The 27274-nt window shown below is 42.4% G+C and overlaps 1 protein-coding gene across 10 annotated transcripts in view; it reads right to left on the bottom strand.

The window, feature by feature from the left end:
- Phactr1 (phosphatase and actin regulator 1) overlaps window positions 1–27274 on the bottom strand; it is a 463994-nt gene that overhangs the window by 188937 nt on the left and 247783 nt on the right. For all 10 annotated transcript variants that reach the window (XM_013110659.3, XM_013110663.3, XM_013110665.3 and 7 more), the window contains one exon: window positions 2468–2632. In XM_013110659.3, coding sequence (XP_012966113.1) covers window positions 2468–2632 — 165 coding nt within the window. The remainder of the gene's footprint in view (window positions 1–2467; window positions 2633–27274) is intronic.

Here is a 27274-nt window from a genome sequence, read left to right as displayed (position 1 = left end):
ACTCCTCCTAGATCTGTCAGTCAATCATCATCCCGCCCTCTCTTTTTTTATATAGCAACTCACTGAGCCCAATTAGTACTGTTCATATATACGTGGCTTAGGAGCCATCCCCTGGAGCATGGACAACTACTGGTACCAGAACCTTAAAGCTAAGTGACTCCTTGGCAGTAACAAGTGTCACTAGGCCCTCAGAAGACACTTCCATTTCCGTTCTGTTCTGTCGTTTTCCGCCTTACGTTGCCTACAGAGTGCATCTCATCTAGGTTTCCTCTCCACTTCCTTTTCATTTTTTTAACAGCTCTGTGCTGGGATGTCAACTGACTTGATCTCGGGAAGGTGTTTTGTAGGCAACCACAGCGGCTGGGAGTTCATGTGTACAGTGGGCCTGTCAAATACAGAGGAGGCCGTCCCCCCCCCCACACACACTTTTCTCCCTGACCTCTGTACCCTCCTCTGTGATGTTATTGAGGCCTGGGGTAAGGAGGTGGGATATAGATGACCTTTACGGTTGAGCACTTCGCAGACACTGATTCTCTGCGCTTCCACCTTTGCAAGTCAACCACTGCACAAAGAAACTTCTCTGGTGAGGTCCACAAGCTGCACTCAGGCACAGGTACAGAGATCCAGATCTAGAGGGCAGTTTGAAACTATGTCCGTTTAGGAATGGCGTCTTTTAAAAAAGAGACAGAAATCATATATAAACAGCATTCTTAGCTGCCAGATCAGACAGCCTGATCATGGTGATCACACAAGAACAATGGTAATAACTTAAAGTTAGAGAGTCTACTAGTTATAGACTGGAGAGTCTTTTTCTCAAAACACCTTTACATGCAAAGTTTTCATATTTTTAATATTTCATGAGTCATCCAATTCGATCATATTTGCCTCTGTCCACAGAGAGGAGGAGAAGGCAGCGTCAGAATGAAGGGACTGTGCCGGAGGGGCAATGATGTAGAAACTCATGAAATGATAAGCCTGTTCTCACTTCAGAAACCAGCAAATCAGAGCTATAGGGCTACAGTGCTCGGGGAGTAGGCCTGGGAGTGTCTGTTATGAGAACCATGATCATTTCAAAAGCTTCCTGTTTGATAACTCTAGTTTCTTTGTGTGGCAGGCACAAGAAGTCAATCATTTCTTAGGAGTGGGGCAGAGGGCAGAAGCCCAAGCAGTAGAGGAGGTAACGGCCTTGAGGAGAGAAAACAGGGTGAGATTTTAGAAAATGGTGTAAGAAAGAAATAAAAGTCTAGAAGAGAACCCATGGAGTGGTGGGATCCATGTAGAGAAACAAAAGGCTATACACTAACTTGCAGTATTCTCAAGGTCATATGCCAACTCCTGAAGCCCCAGGGTGATGTGTGTCTTTGGAGACTAGCTAGGTTTAAACGAGGTCAAGAGCGTGGGGCCTCTGATAAGTTCCCCCCACTCAGATGAAACCCAGACAGCATTCTCTTTGTATATGCATAAAAAGAAGGTCCATGGTGAGCATGTAGCAAGATCGAGAGCACTGAACATCCCACCAACAGGTTCCCCAAAGAAACCAACATGGTTTACAACTTCACCTGGGATCGTGAGAAATAAACCTCTCTTGTTTAAGCCATCTGGTGGCTAGTATTTTGGTATACCAACCAAGACTACCACAAAACCAAATCCAATCTGCACAGATTTCCTACCATCTCTAAAACAAACAGGATAAAAACTCCTTGTCATTCCCTATGCATTTTCCTTTCCACATCCTCCTGACATAAAAGTGGCCACCTGCTCATTGTCTCCACAAAATGAAATTCATGCAAAGTACTGATTCTTACCCTTTTGTTTTATTGATGGGGAAGTTGAGGTACAGGTAAACAAACTAAGCAAGCTCCTAGAACCAGCAAGTACCAGAACCTGGTCTTGAACCCAGGCAGTCTGGCTCCAGGAATGTTTCCCAGATGGCCATGGAGCTGTGAGATGCATGGTTAACCTCACACTGCAGTGAGGACTCACTTCCACTCTTTGCTTTTCTGCCTTGTCCAAGAATCATTTATTCATGATTCTCCCTCCATGAAATAACTTGATCTTATCTGCCAACAACCATCCATAAGTCATTTTCTGCTTTCTGTTGACTTTTACTGGAGCAGTGGAAATCAGGGTGAATAATAAGAAATGGATTGTCAGGGCTGGAGTGAAAGTATTCAATTATAAAAATAGTGGAATTGCAAGCTCAGATTATTTATAAATCAAACTAAGTCATTTTTAAATTAAAAAATAGCCAACAAGAGAAAAGAAGAACCTCCACCAGAGATGGGACAGAAGCTTTTAAGAGACTTAAAAGCCAGTCCTTATGCTATCAGGGGTTATTAAAGTCAACAGCGATCCCAAGGCTGGAGTTTCTGCTTTGGGTCAGGATGGTGATCAAATCCTCCAAATTAAGATGCAATGTTTAACTCAATGAACAGTCAATGAGAAACAAGGCCAGCAGGCACCTTACCTGCAGATGTGTGCTTGAACTTTTCACTTTTCTTCTTCCTCCATTTCCAAGGCTTGAAAATCCTTCCCAGGTTGGCAAACTTACTCCTCCTCCGGATAGGCGGGGTGTGTGTGCCCGGGACCAGCGAGTCAGAGCGCATTGCTGCCAGTCTCTCCACTTCCTCAGCTTGTTTTTCCCAAGGAAGTGATGGGAATAAAGAGAAGGGGAGAAAAGTGTTAAAATGGGAGCCTCACAGATGGCCAGTGTTTTCCATGGTGACAGATAACAGAAGTCACGTGACTTGAGCTCCGTTTGCCTTTTGGAATGGGAGTCATGCCGATATGTTCTGAAAGCTTGGGGACAGTCAGCCAAACTCTAGAGATCTAGAACATCTTTACTGAATTTGCTAATATTTAAAGAGTCATGTTCTCACTGTGACATGCAGGCTAGCCCCAGTCTCCAAGCCTCAAGCAACACTCCTGTTTCAACCTCCTGAGTAGCTAGGATTATAGACATGCACCACCCTCCCAGTCAAATTTATTCAGCCTTGATTAAGATGGCAGGGAAGGGGTATGAAGACGTCGGGGGCTCACTTGGCAGGTGACAGAACTCCCAAGAGGCCATCTGAAGACCCACAGGAGTGTCAGTGTAACTGTTGGTGTGGTAATTTCTCTCCCAATATCTGGCAGCTGTAACCTCTATAGAACTGTTGAGAAAAAGGGAGGAAGTGTCTGTTTAGTGTCTGCTCTGGTGCCCCTGTCTCCACTACCTACCACTTGCCACTCCCTACCATCCCACTTCAGTATTGAGACTCTAGAAGCACTGAGATCTGAGCAGGAAGTGGCCCACTCCATGATGAATGGACAATATTAAAATCACTCACACTTTCATTAGATATTTACTATAGCCTCACTCCCTTTTATCCTGGAGGCTTGCTTTAAGATGTTTCTAGGCCACAAGCCCTGGAGACTCTTTAGGGAACATGTTAGACTGACCCTAATAACCATGTTGCTATAGTTTGAATTTGGAGTGTTCCCCCAAAGTCCAGTGGGTTAAGCTTGGTCTCCAGTTTGGTCCTATCAGGAGGGGGTGCAATCTTCAGAAGGTGGGGTTCACTGGGAGGAAGTTCAAAGGTGTGCCCTTGAACAGGGTATTGGGACTCCAGCTTTTCCTCTTCCTGTCTCTTTGCTTCCTGACAGCCAGGTAAGTGGGCAGCTTTCATCCACCATGGGATCCCTGTCTTCATAAAAATGTCCAATGGTCTTCTGCATCAAACACAGTTCTTGAGAGCTTGACCATGTGGCTGGAGAGTTTGCCTGTGGGGGTTTGAGCATGATTTTAACATAGCCATCCCTTCACTCACACATCTGATGGAATCAACTATGTGCCGGGTGGTATCCTATGGCAGCCATACTGGTGACAAGTGACTACGTGGCAGTTTCTGGGCAGTGGGATTTAAGGGCCACCAATGCACCTGGGAGGTATATATGAATCAACGTCTATTCATAGGTCATATGACTGAGTGAGTGACCTGAAGGGCAGGAGACGGATCATTCCCGATGCCCAGATTCAGGGCAGCAGAGTGGGACCTTCGTTATTAACGTAAGTAATACATTGGGGAGGTACTGGTTAGGGCTTGAGGATAACAATGATCTGAACATGCTGAAATAAAGAGGCCACTTAATCCTTCAACTTCAGGTGCTCTTAGACTGAGGATGGGGTTACATCCTATAAACTGTCACTAATTAAAGTGCCATTAAATTCCAGATGCACCCACTACATGTGACATAGTAGGTATTACTGCTTGGCCATAGAGAGAATTGCAGAACACTGCTGTTTCCTCTTGTGGCTGACTTACTAGAAATGGTCCCTAATGCTGTGAGCATTGCCAGAGAGGATCTGAACCAGCATCGCCAGCCAAGGAAAAGATCTCAATTAAAAAGGCAAAGTACAGTTTCTATCTCACATGTCACCTTCACACCACCATAAAGGTGAAAGACCCAAAGTCCAACCATGTGTAGCTAGGGACCATCTTCACATGATTTAACACATAGACAATTCTTCTTCCCCATCGTTTCGTCAACTGAACTCTAAAGACTGTGAAAGACACTGTCTCCCGGGAAAGACAAACGATGAACTAGGTGTAACTGTGAGAGCATGTGTGAGGAGCATAGGAGATGGGTCAGCGTGTCCCACACTGCATCGGGGCATTCAGCCTAAAAACTAAGAGAGGAACATTTATTCCCAGTACTGGAGAAGACCTGGAGTAAGCTCACGTTTCTAGGTTCTGATAGAGAAAAGCAATTTTCTCCCATGGAAAAAATAGAGAGAAGTAGATGCCTGGCAAGCTAAACACATCCAAGAGAGCTGAAAACACAGCCCCTCTTGGAATATAAAGGGACTGAACCCATCAGTGACCTGAATGGAGAACCGTTACTGGAGGAGTCTGTAATCAGCTCTCCTGAACTCATCACAGTGATTTTTTATGCATTTGGGTTTTTATCTGAGAATTGGAAGGGAAAGTATGGTGATTTTTAAAAGGGTACTTGACAGTACTATGTATTGAATGCTCACCTTTTACTAGAGACTGGGGCTATAACAGTACACAGAACAGAAGGACACATGACTGGTGAGGTTATGCCAGGACATAGGGTAGACAATTGGTCCTGAGACTGAGGTATAGAAGATGCTAGAAGGCACATGCTTTGGGGGAAACTCCCCCAAATGAGTGTGATTAATGAAGGACATTGAAAGTCCTTGCAGGAGGTACTTGGTTTTAATTGGCAGGTAAAGGTTGTCTTGTGTTTCCATGAGACATGTCCCTCAAAATCTTCTGGTGCTGAAAGCTCAATTAGCAGTGGCTGTAGATGTGACTCCTGATGAGTACATCATAAGACTTCTGCCGCCATCAGTGGGTGAGTCTATCGACAATTTCCTAATTCGTGGCATCATTGGGAAATGGTGGAAATTAGGAAAGGGGACCTAATTGAAGGAAGCAGTCCCTGGGACCATATTCTCAAAGAGATGACTGTATCTCTAGCCCCTCTCGCTCTCTGTCTCTGTGCTTCCAGGCTGTCGTGAGGTGAGCAGCTCTGCTCCACAACACATCCTTGTCAGATATTCTGCCTTACTGTGGGCCCAAAGTGGACAAGGGCTGACCATGGACCCAAATCTCCAAACTGCAAGCCAAAATACACTGTAAAAACTGTTCATCTTAGGTATTTGTCACAGCAGGCTAAGAACACTATTGGGATACAATAGCAGTCAGATGTTTCCTGGGAATATTATTGTAGCAGACAAGAACAGATTCATTGGAATATAAGGAAGCAGGTGGCAGAGAGAATAATCAGAAGCCTGCTGTACTCAGTGCCAGAAATTCAGAAATAACCGATGTGATTCAACCAGGGGCTTGCCGAAGTTAGAGTGACTACATAAAGTTTGGGGTTTTCATGATGATGATGTGACATCTTCAAATAGAACATTGATGAGAAAAGGGAGAAGCAGAATATACTGGCAGCTCAAGGTCAAGGACTTTGGGCCCAGATAATGTGGCTTTTTTTTTTTTTTTTGCAAAGGTTGGATTATTTTATAGCCCAAGGTCTTGGGGAACAATTTTAGGAAATTTTCCAGGTGGGAGAGCAGAAACAATCTAGTCTGTAGGGCACACGGCAGGATCCAGGAAAGGTGAGAGAGAGATGGAGACACTGGGAAGAGGGTGAGGAGTTTATGGAATTGGAATTCTAGGAAAGAGAAGAGGAGGAGGGGTCAGCACACACAGCAGTGCTCAGCGTTACAAGTCTTTATGCAGTGCTCTTGGAAGTCCTAACTGAGGCTCACATCAGATCAGATGTGGTGGAAGGGAGAGTCCTCTAGCAGTGCTGGAGGCCGAGGGAAGAAAATGAAGGTTTGGGAGGTTTTCAATAAGTGTGCATTGCAGATAGCCCTCTGCAATTATGATAATGGGAAGCAGGCCTCACCTACAGCTAAAGAATAGGACCTGCTAATGGAGAACAGGTATCTACACATAGCTAGGGAGTGTGATCAGTAAAACCCCAAATGCATGGGAGAAATTTGTTCCTAGTAAATGATCAGGTGGTGCTGAACTGTGGGAAGTAAATCCCATGTTTGTTACAGATAGGAACAAGCTACAGGAAGAATCTACAGCAAGACACAGCCAATTCGTTCACCAGATTATAACGTCAGCTACAGCTTTTTTACTGGTTTCATCCCTCAGAAGAATCCTTAATTCTTCAAGTTATCTCGTGATGTGAAGGCTGTATAATTACTGTGTGACCTTTTGGCTTGTGGCAATAGCCAAGAAGGGCGTTAAGATTAAAAAGAAACTAGAAGCAGGCTCTAGCAAAAATTGAAAAGGAAACCAACTAGAATGGGCAAAGAAGCCATGGGACAACAGCGAATTTGGGCTCCCTTCTCTCTAGACGGCACCAGCTGCCTGAGCTGCTGTTTCTGCAGTGGCAGCATCTGTGCTGAATCCCTGTTAGAGTTTAGCTCTACACACAGAAGCAGTCAGCAGCTTCCCTCCATGTCCCGTGCAGCAGCTCCTGCCTTCAGCTGCCTGCCCTGTTTGAGTTCCTGCCTTGACTTCCCTCCATGATGGACTGTGACGAGGAGGAACTGTGAGCCGAAGTAAACTCTTCCCTCCTGAAGCTGCTTTTGGCCATGGTGTTTTAGCTCAGCAACAGCACAATGACTGAAGCTGTTCTCAGCTATGTCTTTAAGCAGCAGATAAAAAATGATTCTGAAATTGTTGCGTTAAAATAATTGCAATCAATTAGGAGTGCTTTTATAAACCCAGAGTGGCAAGGAGCAGAGAGAGCATGATAAAGGCATAATTCTAAGTCTAGCTAAATGAAACCTTGATAAGTGTGTTATTAAACTCAAGATACTTAGCCCATAAGTGTAGAAGATTGCTGGGCCTGCTAGGTTTAATTGATTTATATTTTAATCACTCAAATTACATTGTCACCTATTCATCTGGTGATGAGGCTATCTCTCAACCTGACTGCTCTGCCATCAGATAATGAAACTGGAAGGCACAGGGCCAACTTGTGAATACAGTTTAAAAAGGAAGAAAAACAAAACAAATCGGAGCTCAGAATCAAGTACTCTCCTGACACAGTGATGTGAGAGATAACGGGATAAAGGAGGAAGGGAACGGGTGTGGGCCAGAATTGGTTCTGAAATCAGCCTGCTTTAACACAGCACAGAAAGGCTGCTTTCTCAAGCTGTCTGTCCTCAACCTCAAAGGCAGCCAGGGAGGGGAAGGCACTCCCTCACACACCAATCAGCTCCAGGGTCCAATGCCAGGAAGGTGAATGATGACTTAAAAGATGGGAAGCCAGGCAGCTGAGCTAGCTCAGGGCATGCTGACAGAGGGAGGCCTGGGCTAGCATCTCCTAGGGGCTTACCAATAGTAGAACCAAAGGGACCACCTTTAATAAGCAGCTAGGTCTCCCTGTATCACAACTGCACTTTCTTCAGTCTACAGGGAAGTGTCAGAAGACGCAATTTTTCTTTCTACTTAGAAATCCAGGAAAGGTCATATTTGATTTCTGCATGATTTTGGTCCTGGTGAATCCAAAACATCTGTGTGCACAGGTTCTGTGACCATCCCCTTGTGTTACCTGGGGCACTTTTGGGCATGTGTTGACAGTGAGTAGGCACAGCATTTCACCTGGCATCCACACTATTGCATTTCTCAGGGTGGCTTGCCTATCAAAAGGTCCCTCCCATCGTGAGCTTTCCTTGTTGCACGCTGGGACATCGACTGGCTTGGTTTTGTGTGGGTCTTGGGCCAGCAGCCACAGCTCTGTGAGTGAGTTCACCAGTGAGTGCTGTGGCCTTGTCATGTCTAGACCACACTCATTTTCAGAAGTCCTCCTGGACCTCTGACTCTCAAAATCTATCTGTTCCCTCTTTTACAATGTCCCCAGAACCTTGGAGTGGGGGTGTGTGATATGGAGACCCCATTTAGGGGAGGTGGGGTGGTCTGGGAGAAGTTGGAGTGGAAGAGTAAGGGGTCATATAATCTAAATTCACTGTATATATATATATATATATATATATATATATATATATGAAATGACAAAGAAAACAATTATAAAATGCCCCCCCTTTGAGGATGGCACCATGGCCTTGTGAGCAGAAATTGTACAGCCTCCAACTGGGCCACAGGTCAGAAGGAAGCCGTCTGTGATCTGTGCTATTTGATGTCTATCTGGAGACGAAAGAGACAGAAGGAGCCTGGCATGTGAATCTCTTGAGAGGCTGTCCCTGTGTGCCAAGTGGACAATCCAAAATAAAACCCCAACAGAGGTTTCTGTTTCTTATTCTAGAAAGGACAGTACTTCCTGTAAGTTCTGATGATAATAACAATGACAGGCATAGTGATGATGATGATGATGATTACGAGAATGATGCCATCGATGACTTAAGTATTTGGATCTGAGACATCACCAAAAAGCCCATGTGGTATAGGTTTGGTCCCAGAGTGTGGCACTTTTAAGGCCAGGTGGAACCTTTCAGAGGTAGGGCACTGCCTCATCACAGGCCCAATGTGACAGGATCCCGTGAATATGAAATCTCTGAAGGCATGAACCAAATTAAAACTTCCCTCTTTTTTTTTTACCCAAACAAGGCCAACACAAAATCAGTCCTATCAGCATTCCATCATGGGTAGGCATGGGTTTATGGGCCTCTATGCCTCTGTGCAGTTAATGGTTGCTGGGGAAGGATGAGTCACTTTCCTCTAATCAGACTTGGTGCATCACTAAAAGAGACATAAATATAGATGTGGACTACTTGGAAAGTAAAAGAGCATTCAACCAGAGAGGGAGGGGGCAAAATAGACTAATGAGTAGTAAAACTGATCAAATTAAATTGTATATATGCATAAAATTGTAAAAACAAACAAAATAAACCCTTTCCTCCTTGTAAGTTGATTTGATTCAAAAATCTGCCACAGTGAGAGAAAACCGCATAACAACAATGCTAAAAACGATGGTGACAAAACCAGTATTAATGACAGCTGCTAGCCCTGAGTTAAGCACTTGTATTCCATCACCTTCTGAAACCCCTCACACTGCTCTTGGAGGCTGTGTCATATAGTGTCCCCACTGTACAGCTGGAAAAGATATAGGGAGGGTCTAATGAATAGGAGGCAATAACTGCCCAGAAGCAAAGAAACACACGATTTTTAATTAAGACATGCCTATTCTTAAAACATCTCCCCACCATGTGAAGGTCTGGCTCTTCAAATTTGTGTCACTGACAGAGCCATAGGAGGGTTTCAGGGATGATAAAAACAATGTGCTTCAGGCCATGAAAAGATTACAAAACAGATGCCAATATGAATGGATTCGAACTGAACATGGGGAAGAGTGTAAAATGTATCCTCTTGGTAGGTTCTTTGAAGAATGCCCACACTGGGCCACCATGGCAGTAGGGGCTGTAGGGCATTCTCTACCAAGTACCTTTGTTATGAACTATGGTTAAAAGACCAGAAGATACCAGTTTAGACTGGAATAAACTTGAACCTGCTTCACTTAGAAAATGCTATACATCATGTACACTGTTGAAGCCAAGATGGTGTAGGTTTAAATTTATGACATGGTGGATATTAATTGTTTTTAGCCTCTATCAGGTGACAAAGGTTTCCTTTTAGAAGGTTTGCAAAGAATCCGCCCTTAATCTAACACTAGAGGTAGGCACGTGGTCCTGTGCTGGCCAGTTACATTCTACCTCCAGTGATTCACTCAAGACCAAGCAATAAGACTCCATTTAGGGTTTTGTTGGGACTTTTAACAGACAGGCTAGGATTCATGTTGGAGTTACAGACTAGATGTGCTACCACCACAGCCAATATTGGAGCTGCAAACTGAAAAACTTTATCCAGCCTTGGTTAATAGTGAATGAATCTCTAAGTCACAAAACAATCCATAGGCTTCAAAAAGGTATGATCCTGTTATACCAACTACCTTACATTTCATGAGCAGGGCCCTGGAATGCTTAGGCTATTTCTAGTCCATGGCCACAGGCAGACAAGGAATGCAGAGCACAGCTAACAGACCAGCCAACTAGGTTCCATTTAGACCTACCATTACACAGACTCAGTGTTACAACTATCAAGATGCCTACATGTTATCAGCAGACATTCAACACAAAATTCCAGTTTCAGCTTCAGGAATTTAACCTTCAACCACTGCCAAGTGTGGTGACTACAGAATCCTACCACGCAGGTTCTCACTCATTTGATCCACAGAATATATGTGACCAGGGAACAGGGCTTGCTTGTTTAACTTGGGAATGAACATATAAAGCATAATCTTTAATGTGGACTCTTTGTTCATTAGGTCTAATGTTCTTGCAGTAAAATAATTTATATCTTCCAGAGTCAGCTAAGACTGGCTTCTCCTACAGAGGTAAGGGAATTCTTTCTGGTAAGCCAAATAATAAACACACTGTAGGCTTCATGGACCAGACAGTCTCCATTGTAAATGTGCAACGCTGATATTGCCCTTGAAGGCAGTTATAGGTCAACCTATACAAATGGGTGACACAGTGTTCTAATACAATTTTACTTATTAAAAACAAGCATCTGGTACTCAGAGCCACAACTCTCCACCCTTGTCCTGCAGCTCAGAGCTCAGGTGATCTTCCTGGCACTTTTAGGGGAGAGGTTGTCTTAGAATTGATTCAAGACAGAAGAGAACAGAGGATGACTTGGGTGACAAGACACTATTATATCACCATGGAACCTTGGATCCAGCATAACCTTAAACTATTCAACCCTGGACACCTTTGTCACATGAGCCAATAGCTCTCTTATCCAGGTAGGTTAGGCTGTGTTAGGTACTCTCTCTTTCTTGCAAACCAAAGAGAAGGACATGGAATCTTTAAAAGTGTACATTGTCTCAACTGAGCTGAGAATCTCTGAAGCAATACTGCACAAACCAAATTCACTGTGCAATTTTGAGAAAGTACCATCAGCATTCTCTCTGTAAAGTATGGGACAATGCCAACTTAGAAAAATTACAGGTGTTTTGAGCTGGGTCATAATGCTCCTTCCCATAGGCCATGTGCTTAAGGTACAGTCTCAGTTGGTGATCCTTCTGGGAAGGATGGTGAAACTGTCAAGAGGTGAGACCTACTGGGAGGAAGTTAGGAATCTGGGACCATGGCCTGGAGGGGGATTTTGTGTTCCCACCTCTTCCTGTCTCTCTCTGTGCTTCTGGGTCAGGATGAGGTGAACAGTGTCACCCTGCCATATGCTTCCTGTTGTGACATGCTGATGCTCCATGACAGGTCCTCAAACAATGGGGCTAGTGACCATGGGCCAAAGCGTTTGACCCCAAGGGCCAAGCAAATGATTCTTCCTTTAAGTCAGTTTTTCTCAGGTACTTTGGCACATCAGTGGAAATCCAACCAACACAGCAGTCATATCCAGAAAACTCCCTTTGTGGTAGAAAGGCTTCCGTCGTACCAGGTAGACGACAGGACCAATGGCAGCTCCTCCAGGGATGAAGTTTCTTATCCCTTCACCAGTTGCCTGCGTCTTGGGGAATGATAGAATTTTGCATGGTCTCAACTGTGCCTAGAGTTGCCTAAGCAGTACCCATCAAAATTTACAACACATACAACTATCATGTGAAACGCTGGTTAAAATGTTTGATCCCTCTTGTGTGTTAGAAGTGCTGAACATGGAACATGCATTCATCCTATCTCATTAGATCTTCAAAACACTTTTATCCTATAGGAATATTATTTTTCTAACTTTATTTCCTTTCAATTATGACTAGTATACATTACATCACGTTACAAATTAGCCCTTTAAAGGCTCCAAGGATGTCTGTTGTAGATCTTTTAAACTTTCTTTAACTCTTGGTACCCAGAGTTAAACACAGATATGACTTATTGGTGTTTCTCTCTGGGACATTAGGAAGGTCTTATATGCCCTAGTATGCCAAATGGTGCAATGACACCTTGTGTGTTGCTTTGTACATCTACAAGAAGACAAAGAGGAGTCTGAAAGATTTGCCTAGAACGGACAACTTATAGAGGGAGTTAAAATTCCTGTTTAGTGTTGGTGAGATGGCTCAGTGGGTAAAAGTGCCTGTTGCCAAGCCTGATGGTTTGACTCCAGGAACCTACACGGTAGAAGAAATAAACTGACCACAGCTTTCCTGTGACTGCCACATAAAAGGTGAGGCATGCAGACACACACCTGCACACACGTGTGCACATAAACACACAGGTACACACACACACACACAATTAAAAGAATACAAAGGAGGCCTGAGTCCAGAGATTGTTCATCATGGCTCACACATTGTCTTATGGGAGTGACTTGAAGTCGCTCTAGGCCTGGCTGTGTAAGCCTTTTGCAAGCAGACTTTCTTGCCATTGATCCTGTCAAGGTTGTTCATATACTCCTAAGCATTGTACCACCCTTGAATTTGTTCCAATATTTCCTGATATTAGCCTGTCTACAGAGGGCAAGATGACAGCGGATCACATGAAAGCTTGTGTTCCATTTAAGAACCACTTTTTAGTCTATTTCCTCTTATGCTCCCAGTTCTCATTTCCTTCCTCTGATGACATGACAATTTCCTTATGTGGCTCCCATTAGCTCCCAGACCAGCTTCTCAGTGCCATTTATCATTTTTTTGTAGTGACTATGTGGAATCTAAACAAGATTTCTGGGAAGGATATTTTTTTGCCAGGATATTGAGTCTTGCTAAAATAGCTTTATTTTCTTTCTTCCTTTTCCAGGTGTGTGTATTTTAGTTACTATCAATAGCTCTGACTGGGATTGTCTTAATAAGAAATCTTGTTTGTTTCCTAAGAAGTGTACAAGGAATTTTCTGTTTCTCTTGTCTCAGAATACATGTACATAGTGCGTCCTATTAGTCTATTCTCAGAAGCAAATGTGCTTTCCTTACTTAGTGTCCTAACAGTTCCCTCTCTAGTGACCTTTAATTACTCTTCTTCATGGAAGATGTTAGAATTTTAAGACACTCTCAACAGGCTAAGCCATTGGTTAATTTTTCCCTACAAGAAGTTTTGGTTGCCTTGAGAGATGACTCAACACTTAAGAACACTTTCTGCTCTTGCAGAGGACCCAGGTTTGGTTCCCAGCACCCATGTGACAGTTTATAACCATCTATAATTTAGTTCATTCCCTTCTGGTGTCTGTAGCACCATACATATACAGAGTGAATAAGCAAACATACACGCAGGCAAAACATCATACACATGAAGTAAAAAATAAATACATTTTCTTTTAAAAACTAAAAAAGAAATTGAATTCACCTGCAATTTAGTGCTTATTTTTTGTATTCTTAAATTCTGATGACTAAATATATGGGTGTCAGAATTTGGACTCTGAGCATCAAAGCTTTAAGCACTCATCATCACTTAGCACTCAAACTTTGTGCAAATTAACCTTTCAGATAATAAATAGCATTTATTATCCTGACTATGTGCATCATCATTATTAGCATGCGAAAACTGCAAGTGGCACTTATTTAGTAGGGGATCAATACATATTGTCTGGCTCCACATTTGGGTTATTGATTGCTTAGGCCTGCAGCTCTACCTACAGTCACTTAGGGTTGCACATGAGCCTCCTCAGGGTTTGCATGGGAGGAGCTGCTCTGTCTCAGCTGGCATCAGAAAGCAAGTTAATGACTATGAAATGGAACCCTTCCATTCTGCAGCAAATCAGTGCTAACTAACTGCACAGTCCCACCTGGGACTCCTCCACAAGTTGCTCAGGGGGAATTTTGCTAGAATTTAGGCTTACAATCTGTCAAACACCTTTTCCTATTTCCTTTGCAATATGGTATTTTAATTGATATAGCATCTTTGCAGTTTTCCTCTAGGTTGCATAGTGAGAACTGTGACTAAATAAGTTCCTGTTGAGCTTGTGGTCCCTTCTTCTCTTTCCAAAATTTACTGTTGACTAGTTAATTTATCTCTGTGGTGCCTGGGTAGAATTCAGTGTTGTATGCATGCTAGGAAAGTGTTGTATTAGGCCACCATTCCATTTCTTCTTTCCAAGACCCCTGAATACTGAAGGGTAAGACATTGGGTCTAGGAAAGAAAGCATGGACATTACAAAGAACAGTCTAAATGGAATAGGCTGAATGTCACAACTACTGCTCTCATAGCTGTCCCTTCTGGATCTTTTGAGGGAAGTATAGTTGGCTCTCTGTATCTACAGGTGTCTCACATATGGAGTCAATAACTTTGAAAGTATTTCAAAGGACTTGGGCCTTTACTGAACACACACAATTTTTCTTACCATTATTACTTAAGTAATTCAATAATGACTGCTTACACATCAATGACATCATATTGTATATAATAAGCTATCTAGAGATGATTTATATCATATAAGAGCCTGGGATAGGTTCCTTGAAAATACTATAGCCTTTTACATAAAGAACTTGAGTATGCAAATATTTTGGTATTTATGGGACTATGGAGCCAGACGTTATAAAGCACTGGTTTGACAAAATGTATTAAGCATCTATTAGACAACTCAATATATGGTACTATTAACAGTTTTGAGGAAAGAGAAGAAATCCTTATTCTTTCAAGTTCTAAAACGAAACCACAAAAAGCCAACACTGTCTCATCTTCAGAGGAACAAAACTGATAAGATATATCCAGAATCTACATGTTAAAAGACAGGAACCCTTGGCTTGTAAGCCAATGATCTTTAAGGGCATTACACAAACCAAGGCCATAAACTGTTTCTGAACTCAAGTTCCAAATTCCAAAACACCTTCAGCATCTACAGGCATCCCCGACGGCCCAAGACTTATGTTCACACACACAAAAAGAAAACTCGCTGAGTCTGTCTCATGCCTGGGAATGTCCAAACAACATGCAAACTCCAGAATTGAAACTCCTCACTGCAACTGCATCCACTCCAGGGGTTCCGAGGCACTGTCTGAGAAGCAGAGTGTCCCACTCCCACCCCCCAACCCCCCACCCCCGCCTCCAACACAGCCTGACATTCTTATTATCCTAGCCAGTTAAGACAGTCAGGGCCAGGTGGGCTAATGACACACAGAGCTGTCTCTCCTGATGAGGTTTCTACTTTACTGGAAAAGAGTCTTTGGTACAGAGCTCAGCAGGGAAGAGGTGATAGCTCAATGGGAAACTGTCCTATAAAACCCATCAAATAGCCATGCTACTGGGTAATTGCTATGCAGAGTCAGGATCTGTCTCTGAAATGCAAGACCTGTGCTACAGCATTCTCACCAACCCACAGCTCCTACCTTTGACCCAACTGCTGGGTGAGATGTATTAATTTATATCAATACCTTCTCACTGACAACATACTTAAGTGACTATAGTATGCAAGAGAGTGAACAGAGAGCTGACACCAACCATGAGTATCATTGTTAAGCACTCGGGTAGTTATGATACCTCTTGAACCTCTTTAGTATAAACCAAAAAGAAGTGGTGTGTGTATATTTGAAAAATACAAAAGAAACCACCACAAGGCTAAAAAGAACAGAACTCCATTTAAAAAACATTGTCAAGAAGCCACTTGGCAGAAATTCAAGTTCCTTCAGGATCAGCACTTTTTGAAATCAAACTATATGCCCAAGGTTGCACTTGGTGCCCCAAACTGTGCTCTGCTTATCAACTGTGTCATTTTAAATCAGTCAATCATATGGGAATGTGAAGCCAGACTCAGGCCACTCAGAGTGAGCCAAAAGGGGTCCTGTTTATTGCTAGAAATAAAAACAGAGTGGGAACTCCCACTGGGTGTACTTGCCTGCTTTAGTCCTGTGGGACCACACACCCTTCTACAGAAGTAAAACTTTTTTGCTTGCCAAAATACTTTGGATTGTATGATAATTTTCTTGAGACCCCAGACCCATTTCACACTACATCACACTCTTTCCCTTCCTTTTTAGTGAACACAAATAGGATTTTGACCATTCAAAGATAGTTTCCTATCCTCCTGTGACTGTAGATGTGGCCTATCATCAACCTTTGATCAATGAGATGTGAGCTGAAGGGTTTTGCATGACACAGATAAGTCTAATTAAGGGGAAGAGACATGATACATCAGTATTCTTTTTCTGACTGAAGATTACCTAGAGCCAAGATATAATGACTGGGACATGTCATCTGTGTAGGAGAGCAGGTATCATTTCTTAGTTATAAAGAAAGTGACTAGATAACCTCCTGTGGGCCATTGTATCTAGCAGCTTTGAATGGCTACCTCTGAACTTATTTTATATGAGAGATAAATACCTATCTAATTTATATAATACCTATTTTATTTTACTTTCCTGTAGTTGAAATTAATCATAATGCAAGGAAGTAACATGGTTTGGTATATATGGAATGTTGGTACGTTCAAATCTTTCTTTCTTTCTGGCAGAATTTCAAAAACATAAGCTATTTCTCAGTCTGTAAAGAATCTAAAACCCTTCATGACTTTCATTCCAACACTTGAATATTCCTTTGCATGAAGCTGGTCTATGAGAAGGAACACATGCACACACATGTGTATATACATGCATGTAATCACAGCCCCCTGACCATGCACACACATGTGTATACACATGGATGTAATCACAGCCCCCAGACCATGTACAGCATTTCTCCTTCTCTGTGGACTTGATTTAAATCAAAGAACCTCCCAGGGCTCTCCCTCTCTCCCTCAGCCACTTTATTCACTCCCATGGCTTTAATTAACCTGGTGGGTAATCTGAGTATTTCTAAACTCACACTGCTACTAGAAGGCTCTCTTAATTGACACAGTGCTAGTGGTGTAATTCCAGTCAAGTTACTTCTCTGGCCTTTATCACATTTATAAAATGGGGATGATAACAGCATGGGGAAGAACAGGAGAGTGTTTCGCATGAATAAAAGGCTTACTTACAAGAGTGCTAAGTGAATTGCTTACCCGAAGTGAATGGTTTTTGGGCCTTACTCATTTTTCCACCTTACCAATGACTATTGCCTAACTCTGAGTCACTTTCCATGCCAGCTTTCCTCTAACTTCCACCAAACTCAACATTTTTACCCAGACTAGTCAGGATAGCCCTTATGTTCTAACTCTCTCTGCTTCCTTCCTCTGGTAGACCAGTTACCTACATCACAGCTGCTTTGTCTATTAGGCTGTTTGTCCCCAAGTGTTCATAGAGTAGCTAAGAATACCTATCATGAACTTGGGTTGAGGACCCACTGGGTTCTTCAGACTCTTATGAGGGAATCTAGGGTTTTCATATCTGCTCGGAGATGAGTCGCACATGCCCAACATCAATGGAAACTGACAAACCCGATCCTGGAGTGACCAGACATGAAATCTATGAGTTAAGGCAAATTTGTTCATTTTAAAATGGGGAAAACATGTGTTACTGGTAGAACTGTATATTATAGAAGCCTGCCTCAGGCCAAGGTCACAAACCTAAAAATTATTATAAACTTACAATAAAGTTTACATAAATTCATATAGTAAGTACAATAAATCTCACGTTGGTACTCCTCTAGATATAACTAGAGAGTTTCTTTAAACTCTAATATACAGTTGTAGGAATAATTTAAGCAAAAAGTTAAAAATGCACTAAATTGGTATGGTGGATTTAAAAAGGCAAACCCAAGCTTCAATTGGATGCTAAATCTATTTTTACCCTTCAGCATTTGATTTACATGAAAATGACACTCTAATGAAGAATAGAAATATAGTATTTATAGACAAATGAGAACAGCAGAGCACATTGGCTCCTCTAATAAGGCATAGCTATAATTAATTTTTGTTTTGGGAAAATGTAGTAATTTGTGTTTTAATCTTGTAGCTACATCAACCAGAAAGGCCAAGAGTAATTCAAACACATTCACAGCCATGCAACAAGGCAAGCAAACACCAATGATACCTGAGGATTAAATGGAAATGGAATTTGCTTAAATGGATCTGTAGTAGAGAGGCTAAGTACAAGAAAACAGGGTGAGGGGAAGCCAGCATTTTCACAGTTCTTCTGCCTTCTTTACTTGTTGAAAATCCCTCATGAAACATTGGAAGTTAATTGCTTGATCTACTTCCTGCCTTTTTGCTACTACCCAGAAAAAGAAAAAAATTATTTTGGGCATCATACTGGCTCAAATGCGAATATAATCATTCCCTTTGATAGTTATAAAAAGTTAGGGCACTTCTGGGATTCTGCTGATTTGAAAAAATGTCAACTCCTGAGGGCAAGTCAGACTAAAGATTCACTTTTGACAAATGGAGAAGTCTGTACAGTTAGAACTATCAGTTTGACAAACAAGTGCTCTGTGTAAGTCACAGATAAGACCTTGACCCAGAACCAGAGGCGGGGTTGTTCAGAATCAGCCACACTCACTGGGGAGAAGCTCTCCACCAGACAGAAGATAACTGAACTTCTAAGATATAGTACAATATGACAGGAAGTGGTTAGAGGAGAAAAATCTATATCAAGTACTTTAGCAAAAGTTCCTTTGTCCAACAGACCTAGACCTGCCTTTTATTAATTCAGTTCAATACACATTTGCAGGGGGGTGGAGGGGTAAAGAGAGAATATGAATCTACTGGTCAGACAGATTTATAGAAACCAATTTTCAGATTTTTTTGATGATAAGATGATGCAGGGATTTTTAGAAGAACTATTCCTTAGGGCCATTTTTCTCTAGTATATTTGGTATAAATTGCAGACTGTTTTATTAAAAACTATAAAGTAACTCTTTGTTTAGGGCACTCCGAGGGATGGGAGGATGGCACACCAGCTGTCTTCAGAGCCTCAGCATTCTGGCACTATGCAGGATGATGCCATTTTAGTGACAGATTGTTCCGAGGCTAGCCCACTAGGATAAACAGCTAGAAATAAACAGCATTATATGACTGTTATAAAAACAATTGCCAGTGGCTGCTACCTACAGTTTTCTGTCAAAGGACCCGGTATTTTAATGGAGCCTCTTAACAGATGGCTACTTAGAACAAGTTTGTCCATAAAATTGGTAATTATGCTTTGCTATGCAGTACTCTCATGATAACATTAGCTAGGCTATGCCAAGGATATGCAGCTGCTGTACAGTGAACTCAAAAGGAAACCGGAGTTCCAGCTGAGGTGTAGTTGGGACTGGAAATGGGTGGTGGTGGTGGGGCTCAAATTAGTCTTTGCTTTTCCAAGTCAGGACCCTGCCAAGAAGTAGTGGTGCAGATGTTACAGCTACTGCAAATCCATTGGTTGAGAACTGGTAGATAATTCTGTGCTGTTAATATTTTGCAGTCTGGGGTGGGGAAGATACCAAGTCTTCACAGTGCTGCTGGCTCTTTGCATGGACTTTTGTGTATCGATGCTGTATTCATTCTCCCATGTGGAAACTGTAGCCAGTGTCTTTGGTGAGCACCTTACTGGCCTGGGCTGCCCTTCTCTTTGTGAAAGTGGCTGTGCAGTAAGATTGATGCCTTAATGCTGGAGAAAACTGGAAGTCTGGAGGAGATCGATTAGTTTTATGATATTCAGGGATGAAAGTAAAGGATGCATTTATTTATTTATTATCTGTGATGCAGGCTTATGAACCACAAGCTTCATAAATGCCAGGCAAACACTCTGCCACACAGCTGTGGCACCAGTTCCAAAGTGACAGTTTTGTCTTGTGTTTGAAACAAGGTCTCACTCCATAGCCCAGGCTGGCTTTGAACTCTCAAACCTGTCTCAGCCTCTGATTACAGGAGGGTGCCTCCACATCCAACTGCTTTTTTTGTAAGTTTTACAAAGTTTAGATTTTCTTTAACTGCAAATGTTGACCAGAAGTCCAAAATAACGAGAAAATTCAAACTTATCTTCTATAGTTTGAGATAACATACAATTTACAACATAGTATTTCATAAGCAAAACCACCACAGATATCCTGTACACATAGAAAGAGGAATCTTGAAAATATTGCTGTGAATGCAACAGCAGGGTTCATTCCACTGCCCAGCAGTGATTTCACAAGGACAGAGAGCTGATAAATAAGGATTGTTTTGTCATCTGTTTTTCACAGTTCTTCACAGTCAAACAGGGACAGTGACAGGTCACTCCATACACACACACACACACACACACACACACACACACACACAGACACACACACACACCATAGACATGGGGGAAATACAGCAAGCTCAAAAAACCATATTTTAGAAACGCTCAGATTTAAAATACTATGGGCCAAATCTCAAAGCCCTCAGTGCAAAAAAATGTCTCTTTAATGAATGATAAATATAAGAATAGGCTCATAAATAATTTGTCAAAATTATTCCACAGCTATATAATAGCAGGAAAATGTCACCATGTCTATTCTACAACATTTAATAAAACATCGTATTTTCTGACTTGCCTTCTTTAACACTGAAATGTGGTTCTGTACGTCTCATGGATAGTGAAGTGGAAATCTGCATGCATACCTAACACAGGTGTCTTCACGACCTGATGTGAAGGCTGACCTTTCACCTCTCTCTGCAGCTGGGCTTCTTCTTATAGGTTAAGCAACCACACTTCTTGACAGCACCCGGTCTATGAGCATGTCAAGGGGACACACCTTGACTTCGTTTTTCATTGTTGGCAAGACCAATTTTACAAAGTGGCTGTTTTTGATACCTGTTTCAAAGTCAGGATTACTGCTCTTATTTTAGTAAATGAAATATTCCCTAAAGATGATGAGCACCCTTCAGTCATTATGAACAGCTTACCTGAAAGGCAACCAAACTTGCCTCTCCCTGTCCATATCACATCTGACATTATTATTACAACAATCGATGGCTATAAAATATATAGCTCCTCCATAAAGAATTAATCTATTTACCACTGATATGGGAAAAACCAGATCAATCACAATATATTGTTCTGGGGCCGGGGAGATGGCTCAGTGACTAATAACACATATTGTTATTGAAGAGGATCCAACTTTGTTTCCCAGCAGTCACATAGGGCAACTTATAACCACCTGTAGCTCTGACTCTGGGGAATTTGATGTCCTCTTCTGGCTCTGCGTTCACCCATACACATGTGACAACACACATACATGCACGTGCATTTGCACACATGCACACATACATACATACACACAACAAATGAAAATATATCTTTAAATCTGTATTCTCTACCTAAAATTTTAAATTAATTTCAGGAGAATATAACACTGTTGGGATAGAATTATAGCCACAATCATTAACTACAGTGAAAAGCATCAATTATTTGCCTCAACTACACACACGTGTGTGTGCGTGCACACACACACACACACGAGTGAATGATGACACAATAAATGTGTTCACGTTTTAAGATCTACTTACGACACTATATAGGCATGGTCACCAGGTTTCACAATTAAAAAAAATCAGGATCCAGGGCCATGAGGTTTAGGCATAGCTGTTGGACCAATGAGCAGAATATATGAAAGCAAGACTCTCTTGAGAAATCAGAAATTTATAGCAATAGAGATACATTATTGCTCATTTCAAGGACTCTTTAACCACAAACAGTGGTTTGCAATTTGGAGACATGTTTGCCTCCCATCAGACATTAACCAATGCTAGGGATATCACCTATCAGTGCACCCCAGGTGGAGGGTTGTTCCTGGCATTCTAGGGGACGGGAGGAAGTGGCTGTTTATCCCACAGTGCACAGGACTATCTTCCACACGGAAGACTGGCCTGACTGAAGTGGCAGCACTAGAGTCGTGGGGTCCTGCTCTCTCTACCTGGGAACACACCTGGCGAGGGAGGCTGGGTGGAACTCCCTGTGGCCTCGGCCGCACATTGTGTGATGCCCACTGACTCAGAATGGGGCTGACTGTTCGGAATGAGTCCCCTCAATGTGGAGAAGCCAGGCGGCTCTTCACTCCAGCAGACAGCTGTTTTCCATGTGTGATTTGTCCTCCTTGGTTCAGTTATAACATAAATAGATCATTTGGAAAGCAAATGCTTTGACGGGTTTTAATGTTCCTAGTTTTATGAGCGATGGATTCCACTTCAGGGAATCCCTAATTAACAGAGCCAAGTGGTTAATTGATTCCACATGTGAAAAATGGAGCTATTTATGCACACATAATGCTAAAATCTCCCCCATCAGGATTTCTAAGGCATTAGTTCATTCTTTCCCGCATTCTTCATTTTGCAGTTCTTCACACTTCTCCCTCCCCCACTAGTGGCATCAGCACAGCATGTTGGGCTATATGCCAGGCCCTGTGTGTAACGTGCCTGGGGATTCCACACTCACAAGCTGCTAGAAGCCACCAGAATATACATTATCCTTCAAACTCAAGGAATCTGGAGATATTAACAGGTGAATGCAAATGATGATAGCTCTCATAAGCAAGGATTCGATGTCAATTCACTTAACACAATGAAAGGCAGGAAATAAAAGACCAAAAAGAAAAAAACATTTAAAATAATGTCCACTATTTACTGAGTGCTTATATGCTTGGGTATGTGCCTATTTTTGGATATTATAATCTCATTTAATCCTACCATCAACCCTATATGTAGATGTCAGCAGACTCACCATATCGTAGATATGGAAACTGAGGCATAATCTAATGATGGTTATGTAGCCTCTGTCCTATCATATCTTGGAGAATGGTTGGGGTAGACAACCTATGATCTTCATTTCAAATCTGGCCTATTTGCTTCTCTTTGTAAGTAAAGTTTTATTTGCCCATAGACATCCTCACTCATTTATATATTGCTTATAGATGCATTTGCTCTATGAGTCAGAGAACATATGATAAAACTGTAAAATTTTTACTATCTGCTGGTCTCTAAAGAAAAGGTTTTCTAGCATCTGCTTAACACTTTAATCATGAGTAACATCAACTTGACATTATGCTCCTAAGCAGCTTTGATTCCAGCCAGTTCGGTGAGCACTGCTATTCCAGTCACTTCCATGAGGACTGCTATTGCTTTTTGTTGGTATCTATCTTGAGGAGTCACACTTCTACAAAACTTTAAATTGAATTGTTTTTAACCAATGTACAAAAATATAAAATTTGTACATAGTTACATGGTATTATACAATTTTAAAATCAGGCTAAAAACCCATATCTATCAACAGTTATTGTTTCTTTATAGTAGAAATCCTTCCTTCTGGCTTTTCGAAATCAGTGCACTGCTGTTCTAGATGGTTCTCACACCAACATGCCAGAATGTCCCACTTCTCCCTCGCCAGAATTCCTCTTCTCTTTTTTACTTGGCAATATTCTACAAGTGAACTTAGGAAGTCTGATTTCCTCGCCGTGGGAATGAATTAAGCAAAAACGAAACAAACGAAAACAATTATCAGTTTCCTCACAAGCTGTATGCAAGTTTTTTTTAAATGAGCACAACAGGGCTCCTGAGATGGCTCAGTGGGTAAAGGTGTTTGCCGTGAGAGCCAGATGACTCGAGCCCAATCCAGATCCCAGAGTGGAAGGAGATAACTGGAGAACTTGACAGTTGTCCTCTGACCCCTCTACGTGCACACTGTGGTGCTCGTGTGAATCTATTCACGTGCGGTACTATTCGTAACAATAAAAATAACAATAATAGCAGTAATGAAGGCAAGGATGTAATGACATCACTCAACCCAAGATAAATGATAAGTGGGTGTTTATTGGGGAACAATTACATAGTAAAATACAAGGACCTGCGAGAGTGTTTCCCTATCCTTCCTATCGGATCTGCTGACCACCAGAAAGGACTCGTGCCTTATGCCTTAAGTTTCCCTCTTTCTGCTTCTGTCCACCTGAAGCCACACCCAAAGGGTGTGTTCACAGGCCAGACACCTACACAATAGTAATAATAATAATAATAATAATAATAATATGATTTTAAAATTAATGAACATAGTATGCCCTCAGGTCTTACAAGACCTCTGAGAGGAGAGGTAGCCAAGGTCCTCAACAGGAAGAAATGTTAAAAATTCACCTCCTTTTAACAGAAAAACATCTTCACTATACTGAATTAAGCAACTGAATCATGTCTGATTTGCCCAGCAAGTAAAATCTATTATTCATGAAACATAAAGGTAGAGCCAAAAGGAATTCATAAACTCAGACCCTTTAACTCATAGATGAGCAAGCCAATAGTCTCTAGATGTCTCCAGACAGCAGAAGAGAAAACAGTCAATAGCGCCTAGCAGATAGCTCAGGAAGTGGCTAGACAGAGGTCTGAAGAGCCAGGGACCTGCAGGTTATTGACCCTGTCTGAACCTCAGTTCCCACGGCTAGAAAGTGAGGTGCCTACTCAGGGGTGTTTGAGTGATGAGTAAAGAATACATGAATATTTCAGAGCAGTGGCTGCATCCAAAGAGGGAACAGATGAGTGTTTGTTACTAAATGATTAGAAATGAATCCCAGGGCCCTGGGGGTATAGCTCAGAGGTGGAGAGCTCGCCTAGTATACCCCAGGTCCTGGATTCCATTTTTAGAACCACAGTAGTGTTTTGAGTGAGCCACAGAAGAGAAGTAGAACCTGAGGCGTTACATGAGGCCAGAGTCACAGTTCTATATGACCAACTCCTATAACCTGAGGTTCAGCCTACCTCCTGTCACCTCATGCCTTTCCATGGACAGAAAGTACCAATTATTCACCTAATCTCTAAGTTTTCATTCTTGCTTGCTTGCTTGAGACTATACCTCACTGTATGACACAGGCTGGCCTTGAACTTCCTACCTAGCTCAGGCTAACATAGAACTCACCATCCTCCAGCCTCAGTGTATCAAGTGCTACAATTAGAGGTATGTGCCACTGTCCCTGTTTGCTTTCTATCGCTTCTTTCAACACCATGACCAAAAGCAAGTTGAGGAAGAGAAGATTTGTTTGGTTTTTACTTCAAGGTAAAAGTCCATTATCAAGTGAAATGAAAGCTAGAACTCAAGCAGGAACCCGGAGGCAGGAGCTGATACAGGGACCATGGAGGAGTGCTGCTTACTGGTTTGCTCCTCCTGGCTTGCTTAACCTGCTTCATTATACCACCCAAGACTCCTGCCCAGGGGTGGCACCACTCACAGTAAGCTAGGACCTCCCACATCAGTCACTAATCAAGAAAATGTTGTCTGTGGGTCAATCTGATGGAGACATTCAACTGAAGCTTCCTCTTCCCAGATGACACTGGCTTTTTGCCAGGTTGACCAAAACACAGACAAACAACAACAGCAAAAATCTAAGCAGGACAACCAGCATGCCTGGCCTTCCTGAGATCCTGCGTAGCCTTTGTTTCAGTCCTCTGCCCTTCCCATGAGTGCCTTTGACCAACCTCCACTGATCTTCATCTCTAACCATTGCTTCTCCAGCTCCACGCTACTAAACCTACACACAACAATCCTTGTCCCTCGGCACAGCAACAGGAATCCAACACCTCCTTTCGTCCTACTCACCCTGCTCAATAGCACAGCTCCTTAACACCAGATCCATCTGCATATCAGTCGCCATCCTTTAAGTCCACTGATGTTATTTCTGGTTCATATCAGATAAATATGTAGTAGTAGATCTTGTAGTATAAGATCTAATTGAAATAATAACCTCGGCACTTACTATTGAAGAAACTGAGCCATGTTGTTTAATTCCTCCAATCCTTATTTCATTTTCTACCACATTGAGACAAAGAGTGTCTCTACCCTATCTGGGGAAGGTCACAGATAATTCCTATAATTGGCAGTGGATCTGGCAGAGGAAGTGAAGAAGAGATGTCTGTAACCCAAAACACCAGGGGAGTGACTCTTCTCCCCTCTCTACCTGTATCATAGTATTTACCAAGGATGCCTTTCCTCTTGGTTTTGTCTATCCAAACCAGTCCTCTTGTACACAAAGCCTCCCTGTGAGACTAAACCCATACTGATCGCTTGCTTTGGTAAGTTCTCTCAGCACAACCCACCAAGCCTGTGGTTCTCACCTTGAGGCAATAGTATCTATCATTCAGAGGACACCAGACAGTATTGGGAGACAGCTTTGTCTGTCACCATGTAGGGGATGATGCTCATGACATTCATGTGTTTGAGGCTGGGATGCTGCCAAGCACCTCACAATGTATGGGGCGCTGCCCTCCAAAATGAAGAATTTACTGGAATAAGATGCTTGAGACATCCTGATCCAAATTGTTCCAGGCATTGAGGTCACAAGGTCTCCAAAATTCCAAGCCTGGCACAAGGTGGGAATATATATTTGGATGTGGAAAAGACAAAGCCCCTCGCACCCAAACCAAATGAGGCAAACTTACAATTAACAACGTAATTAGCATCCACTGCTCGGGTTCTTACACTGGGATGACAAGCACTGGGCTGACAAAGCTATATCCCCAGTCCCCAAACTGAGATCCACCTGTCTCAGCATGCCCAGTGCTGGGGTTACGGATGCACACACTACCTGGAATGTTTGTTGTTGCTGGTGGTGGTGGTGGTAGTTGGGTGGGTAAGTTTATTGTTTGTTTTGTTTTCTGTTTTGAGGCATATTCTCATAGTGTCATATCCCCCACCCCGCCCCCAACACCCTGCTATGCTTAAGCTCAAGCTATCCTGTTCTCTCACTACTGCCCCCTGAAGTAGCCTGGACTATAGGCACGTACTCTTGTTCAGTTGGTTGGGATATTTGGCAAAATATCACAGGTAACCAATGCCCTGTAGGAAAGTTAATAGGCACACACACACACACACACACACACACTTCACACAAAACAAAAAAATCAGTTAAATGAATAAAAGGAAGCATACAACAAGATACATTTGGGGAAAGAAACACACACACTTGTAACCTTGGGAGACTTAGGAAGCTCACAGGCAGAGCCAGAACTGTGGATGGGGC

The sequence above is a fragment of the Mesocricetus auratus genome, unplaced genomic scaffold (assembly GCF_017639785.1).
Source record: "Mesocricetus auratus isolate SY011 unplaced genomic scaffold, BCM_Maur_2.0 Super-Scaffold_100013, whole genome shotgun sequence".
NCBI lineage: Eukaryota > Metazoa > Chordata > Mammalia > Rodentia > Cricetidae > Mesocricetus > Mesocricetus auratus.
This window is presented reverse-complemented; position numbering and strand designations above follow the sequence as displayed.